At 30.2% G+C, this 7,524-nt stretch overlaps 1 protein-coding gene across 1 annotated transcript; it reads left to right on the top strand.

The window, feature by feature from the left end:
- The first annotated feature begins 2,174 nt into the window (after positions 1 to 2,174).
- On the top strand, positions 2,175 to 7,158 carry LOC125071505 (chromatin target of PRMT1 protein-like). The gene is made up of 5 exons (XM_047681786.1): positions 2,175 to 2,591; positions 2,987 to 3,141; positions 3,581 to 3,679; positions 4,329 to 4,414; positions 4,826 to 7,158. Exons 1-5 carry the CDS (start codon positions 2,388 to 2,390, stop codon positions 4,963 to 4,965), a joined length of 684 nt encoding a protein of 227 aa, XP_047537742.1. The 5' UTR covers positions 2,175 to 2,387; the 3' UTR covers positions 4,966 to 7,158.
- Positions 7,159 to 7,524: the final 366 nt, after the last annotated feature.

The following is a 7,524-nucleotide window of genomic DNA, read 5'->3' as shown; positions in this document are numbered from 1 at the left end:
TCGATTATAAAATCGATTTGACAAACAGTCAGAAGGGTTCACCTTCAATAAATGTCATTAATAAAAAGTACTGCCTCTCCCCTAAGAATTTCCCCAATTGATGGGGAAATTATAGTTTCCAGAAATTAAACCATTAATCAATTTTATAATAAGTTCTGTCGACTTACAAAAAAAAATCGAAATAAAAATATACTTTATTCAAGTATGCTTTGACAAGCACTTTTGAATCATCGTTTTACAAAATATATTAAGCGAAGGTACCACCGGTAGAGAATGTAGATTCTACAGAGAAGAAACAGCAAGAATATTAGTTACTCTTTTACAAAATTTAAAATACAAAGTTATGTTTGCAAATACAATTATATATGTATATAATGTATCCTGCCTGGAAATCAATAAGTATTTGTACTACGTTTTTTTAACTTCAGCTTCAATTAGGTTAGTATATGTTGTGACAACTGAACGAATACAACTTCTACTTCTACTTTCTCTTTTTTTCTGTAAGGATTAATGTAATGGAAAATTGAACCAATGTTTGTCATAAGATATTGGTTTTATAAATACTGAAACTTAATTGGGATCCGCCTTATTACACGTTTTATGTTGTAAAATAACATGACTGACTGCAGATTTCCTGTCAAATATTTTATGGATACATAACAAAAACGATGAGTTTACAAGTTTTATATGACACTCTAAATTAAAACCCCATAAAGAAATAAATATTACACAAAACAAAACAAAACTATTTTCGGGAACGATTCTGATCAAAACGTTTATTCGTGTATATTAAATTAATAATATCTTAGTTACCTACTAATTTGTCCAATTTGTTAGAATAAATAAATACAACATTTATATATAATATACACAATATTGAATCATGCGACATACATTTTGAACTTTATAGGCCTGGAAACTTAAAACAATGATAATGCTGCACTCTTTAGAAATGACAATTAGTTATATTTAACTTTTGAAGGTCATATTAAAAAAAACAACAATTCATTAAATATATTAAAAACATATATTTTTGATAGCGGTTTAACTCAGTTCTTACAATTTTAGTCTTAATGGTTTTGATATAAAGTTTAAATTTCTTGTAACCAAAATAATCGAGTGAATTACAATCTTTTACTTTAAAGACAACAAAAAAAAACTAGAACAAATGAGGTATTACCCGTAAGTCTAGTTAATTGTAAATGTTTTTATTGGATGTAACATCACACTATATGATACTGTCATTTTTTTTTTAAATATTTCATTTTGTAAGACAATTTTATTTGACAATTTAAAATTCTCCAATATATAATTTGATATAAACCAGTGTTTTATATATAATATCTAGTGTCCGACCGAAACTGGTTTTACGACCGAAACCGAAACCGAATTTCGGCAACGGTCTCAGTTTCGGCCGAAATCGAAACCGAAACTTTTTTACAAGAATTATGTTTAGAGGGAAAACAGAGAAAACATAATGAAAATAATCAGTCTTTTTTATTTTTTTTCTTAAATTCACATAGTTTTAAAAATGCGTTAAATAATAACTTAAATCCTTATTTAAGTTGTTACCTAATATCTCAATAGTTATAGGTAGCTACTTAATATTTAAGTAATAAATAAAACAATATAAATCACATTTATCTTTAAAACAAATAAACTATTTCTAAACTTAATTCGTCATTTTGTATGACACTTCAACAAATAACTATAGCTAAACTACTAAATTATAAACTAATCATAATATTTCAAAACGCGTAGACTTGATTCTAATCATTTCAAGCAGCAATCTGTATTTTTTATGTCTTATTAATATTCAGAACTCCCGAATGTAGTTTCGGTTTCGAGAAACGAAGTTAGGCGAGCGTGCACGACAACTTCCGAATTCAACGGCCAATTTTGGCCGAAACCGAAACTTGATTTTTGGCCGAAACTCGACCGAAACCGAAACCGAACTTTCGGTCGGACACTAATAATATCCTTTTATAAAACCCCTTTCAACTTCTTAGTTGTTGTTTATTTTATTTTTTAAAATTATATATAGTATAGTACGAGCCCTCGCTCGTAAAAAATAGTTAGTGATAAAAAAAATACATCATAGCTGTTTGGTGCAACACCTTTGCCATTTCCAAGAAGAAAAAACTACAAAAAAAAAGAAATAAACGTCAAGCTCAAATCTCAAGAACAAATCCTAACCGCGTTTGTGATTTAGAATTTTAAGCGGTTTTACCCGTAAAAAAATCTATTACTAGATTTTTGGTTTGCTTAGATATAGGAAAAAAGGCACATACTTATTGTAATATATTAAATATAATGCAATATTTACTTTGGTTAACTACTACATTTTATGTTACATATTAAAGTTAGTGCGATTTTGTGTGGGTAAGATGGTGATTGAAAAAGTGCACGGTCTACAAGCCACTAGGATAAGTCTCAACGATCGGTTTACAATATTAGCATCTGCAGCGACCGTAGCTCATGTTATGAAGCCTCGTAGGCGTCCTTCTGGATTGTTCTCTTTTAATCATAATGTTAATAACAGAGTTCTTATGGACCAAATAGCGTACCGATTAGGCCAGCAATCAAGAAAGGTAATAATTATGTACAAATTTACTTATGCTCTGCAACTAAACTTGAAATGACAAATATTTGCAATGGTTGCCTATTTGAATTCAAGATTGATATTTTAATTAAAGTTACAAACGCTAACAACACGAATCTCGTAGGCTACAATAATACAATAATTCGTTTCTTTACTAGTGCAGTTACCGTGTCAAAGGTTACCTGAAAGGGACCTCTGTTACAAAAAAAGCTGCTTTGCATGTTTTTAACTTGCAATATCCTGTGCTATTTAATGTGTTTATCTTGAATAGAGTTTATAAATAAATAGAGCTAAAATATAAGTTATGTTGTATCTTATTTAAAATATTTATAATAAATATGAAATTATGCATTACAATGGTATTATTTGTTTATTACATTACAGCAAGCAGTGAAACAACGTCTTGGCATGCCAGGGCTTAGACGCTTTGGCAGTGAAAGCAGTCTTATAGGCCTTCAGCGCTCCAATAGTTTTAATAACCTAAATCAAAACAGCATTAAGAATAGAGTAGCATGGAGACAGTCAAACATGAATCTCAAGTATGTACAAAAACAATTAATACTTTATTTAGATAGATCTTAATTAATATTGTAAATTTACAAGTGAGTTAGGTTATTTGTTTATTTCGACCCATGAGTCTGCTTGCATCGTGTATTGTGGGGGTATTTAGAAGGCCGGTTACTTCATACCTGTATTAAGGATCCTATGTCAATTTCTCTAACCCAGATGTGACAAGATGTAATAATCAATTAACATATAAACAAACAAACTTTTGTATTTATACTATTAGTAAGGACTAATAGTATAAGTAGTTTACACTAATTAAATATGTTAATTTGGACTTGCTAATAATTTTTAAGGCCTTCCTGAATCACTGAAAAGAGGCACTGATTTAAGGCCTCTGTCCAGTCCATTAAAATATTTAGTATATTTTAATTCTTAATTGATACCAGTAGTTTATACTATTTTTCTTTGCAGTCGGTCAGCATCATTTAGTAACTTATCACAGGGAGTTTGGCGCGGTCGTGGGTTCCGCCGTCGCGGAGGTAGGATGGGTGTCATGAGAGGAAGGATGAGGTATTTATTATGATAAACAGTTTATAATATTATATTCATAGTCTACAGTTACTTGTGAGCAGGAGAGTCATTCAAACATGCACGCTGATAATTTAGCCTGACACAGTCTGTACCTTCCGGAGTGAATAAGTCTATACATAAATGATAGCTACAGTAGAAATTAATATCATTTCAGAAAATGGAAAAGAATATATCCAAACTAAAGAAGAATCAATAAAATAAAACTCAGTTTTTTATTTGTCAAATGATGTAGTTTAGAACTAGGTATTTTCATTCCAAGATGTAAAATGAATGCTGTTACACAATGTTCTTTCTTAATTATTTTTTTTCATTTCCAAAGAGCCAGAGAGAGAAGAGAGAGACTAATCAGACACAACTGGTTTTAGAATAGTCTGTAAGCTGTATGACAGAATTGCTACATTGCCAATTTTTTAAATACCGTCGGCTTCCAATGAAAAATTGTACAGCAGTATTTGTATGACAGTTATATTAAGGCACACAACTGTATTAATGGCAATTCAAACAAACAATTAAATAAATTAATCTCAATAAAATTGTTGGCAGAAGAGGCTTTTGAGCTGCTGTGGAATATTGTAGGTTACTTATCTAGGTACAATTCTCATCTCCTTAATATTGTACTTAACCACAGAGGAAGAGGTGGGCGCGCGGGACGGGCGGGGCGGCCGGTGATGTCGCGGTCACGGACGGTGACGCCAAATAGGGGACGAGGCAGAGGTATTGTGATACGATCATATAATACATAAAGTTCTACTGACTATCCAAAAGCCAAACTATCTCAGCCAATGTTTCAAATTTTAACACATCAATCACCCTATATGGGGAAACAACCTATAATTTAAAGCATTCCTTGAATTGTGTCAGTGTGTGATAAGTGACCAACCTTACAAATCTGTAAAATCGTTTTCATCCTGTTAACACACTGACCATGACCATGACTACAAATAAATTAGATATAGATATTTTGGTTATATATAATGGAAACACAGAACTGAAACAGGAAACCCAGACAGTCAAGATTACGTGTGTCTGACTAAACAAGTCAATAGCAAAGTTTACTACATGGTGTATCTATTCAGTACTTCGATCTCCGTTCAGTATAATAATCGATACCTTCTCAACTTCCAGGTGGTGTAACTAGGCAGCAAAAAACTGTTCCAACTAAGGAAGAGCTAGACTTGCAACTTGACCAATACATGGCAAGCACAAAGTCTGCTCTCGACAAGGAACTAGACACATACATGAAGAATGCAATGGACCTTGAGTAACAGAGATATGTGTGTGATATGTGGACATGCAGATTATTCTCACAATTGTGGAATATAGTGTTAAAACAATTTTATGTTATTTTCTATTTTGTTACAAAAGTTTGTCCAACTTAAAGACATTAATGATAAATTTTTGATGTTGATTCAATTTATTGTTGTGTTAAATTGATTAAAGTAGGAATATGTAAAACCAGGTACAGATACATGATTGAATGTTACTTTGTTAGTAATCGTTTTTTTTTTTCTTTAATTTTAAGGTCATGATCCAGTGAATTGGTTTTTGCTATAAATATATTATCTGTATGCTAAGCAGATGAGTGAACATATTTAAAAGATTAAACGAACGAAGGCAGAATAACAAGTTTGTTTGTTTTATATAACATAATCATCTTCTGTACTATTTGTGTATTAGATTCATTCTGTTACAAAGTCTTGTATATCAGGTATATATAACTAGTTGTTTTTAATAAAAGGGCTTCTAATCCGTCCATAGACATTGGCATCTTAAGAAGTATTAACCATTCTTGTCATTTTTACGCAATGCCAACCATTGGATCATTCTTGTGCCAGTAATTATACTTACTCGTCATTGAAAATAAAATACAACATTAAAAAATTTGAATTTTAACAATAGCAGTCTGTTTTTAAGAATAGGGACAGTCCTCTTGGTCAAGGAAGAAATAAAGGCTGTGAATTTTTTGTGTAAGGTCATTGTTTCATATTTATAAATGAAGGTCTCATGTTGCATTGGATAAATCTTTTAAAAGCCCCAGAGTTGAAGTTTTTGATGTTATTTGATGCTTCCACCTCAGTCGCTTTTACGATTCACTTTCATTTTCCCTTTTCATTTCCACATATGAGAAAGAGATAGTTATATGTTCAGTGATGTAGCAAAAACAGTTTTCACGGGTAGTGCACATTCTTGACCAAAGTGATATATTAAGCATAACTCATCCAGTCCATTATTATACATTTAATGATACGTAAACAAACAAAATAATGTTAAAAAATGATATTACGATCATTGAAATTTACTAATATGGACTTGCTATTATAGTATTGTTCAAGGTCATACCTACAGGCTTTTTGCTTAGATATTATTCTAACTAGCTAAATATTTTACTATAACGATAAAAGAATGATCACTAGTCAGATCAGATAATTATGGGAAATAGTAAATGTTGATGATCGAAACATCTCTTGTAATAACTTTTTTAAGATTAAAATGAACCCAATAAATAAAATTAAATCCGTTACAAAGAGCAGGTAAAATATTCGAAGTTCCTTTTTTAATTCGTTCGAAAATACATTAGTTACAGTATCATATCGATATTATTGGTTTGTTATAGTGTTGTCATAATGTCGATATTTGAAAAATACAAGAAGAATATATAAATCAATGTCTACGAGGACGTAATTATTAATTAACATTTGAATAACTCTTTTTTTTTTTCTTTAATGTTTGTAACTATTTTGGTTTCTCTTTGAGTACTAAACTGTCAGGTTCTTTGGATACGACAACGCATGCGATAATAACAGATTGGTCAATTAATGTTGTTCAGAGAGTTATTAGTTACACCTGTGTTATCTTCTTTCAAATGTCGAACTAAGATGATAGAAAGAGGAAGTAATTTTTTTTTATAATTTTGGCCGCTTTTCAAACATTTAAACTAAATTGCTTTTCTATTTTTTTTATCTATTGCTGTTTAAGTGTGAATATAATTAAAGCAACAAGTTTGATTTTCCATTTTAAAGATTTTAACAGATTTTAAAATTAAATGAACATTTGACTGAGACTTCGGAATTCGGACTTCGACATATAATTAAGATGTCTTAAAAATATAATTCAGCAAAAATAAATATGCTCAGTTGTTTTTATTTTACTTATTACAGAGTGTAAGAAATACTAACGTTGAGTCAATTCCTATATCATTTATTGCAAAATATTGCATTGTTTTGCTTGCATTTACTTACCTCTATTAAATAAAATATAAAAAAAAGATTTTTTTTTTAATTAGTGATAATATAAGACACTCCGTTACAAATGTGAAACCGGTGATAAATTTGTAAATAGTAACTATGCATGTGTGATTTTGAGTGTACTAATATCCCTGTAGTCTATTCCAATTACTGGAGGACGCGCGTTCCATCTGCATTTTGTTTGAGATTTTAAGCTCCAAGATATATATATATATAAACATACGAGTTTATAATTATTGGAATACAAAATACATCAAAATAGTGTAAAAAAATGTATATCACATTAACAAAGAGGTCGTATTTAATAATAATAACTGACTGATTAATCGGTCGAGATCTAAACTAATATAATATGGTGTTATGAATACGTAAAAAAAATTTAAATGTTGGTGAAATTTGAATCGGAACTTTGGAAGTGAAGTTTTAATGGATATAAGTATTTAATCAAGAATCGTTTAGTAGTTTATAGCAAATCTTATGGAATGTGTAAGTAACATTTAAATATTTGCTCCTCGTGTTATAGAAATAAAGCATAAGTTAACACAACGGGCGCGTAAAGGCAGAGAATAACTTGCAGGA

The sequence above is a fragment of the Vanessa atalanta genome, chromosome 19 (assembly GCF_905147765.1).
Source record: "Vanessa atalanta chromosome 19, ilVanAtal1.2, whole genome shotgun sequence".
Lineage (NCBI taxonomy): Eukaryota > Metazoa > Arthropoda > Insecta > Lepidoptera > Nymphalidae > Vanessa > Vanessa atalanta.
Note: the sequence above shows the minus strand (reverse complement) of the source record. Positions and strands in the feature narration are given on the sequence as shown.

What these genes read in the sequence shown, in the direction of transcription:
- LOC125071505 (XM_047681786.1), top strand. Translation starts at nt 2,388, where the DNA reads ATGGTGATTGAAAAAGTGCACGGTCTACAAGCCACTAGGATAAGTCTC. An exon ending in TAGGCCAGCAATCAAGAAAG is followed by an intron (nt 2,592 to 2,986) that starts GTAATAATTATG and finishes ATTACATTACAG; the next exon opens with CAAGCAGTGAAACAACGTCT. An exon ending in CAGTCAAACATGAATCTCAA is followed by an intron (nt 3,142 to 3,580) that starts GTATGTACAAAA and finishes TTTTCTTTGCAG; the next exon opens with TCGGTCAGCATCATTTAGTA.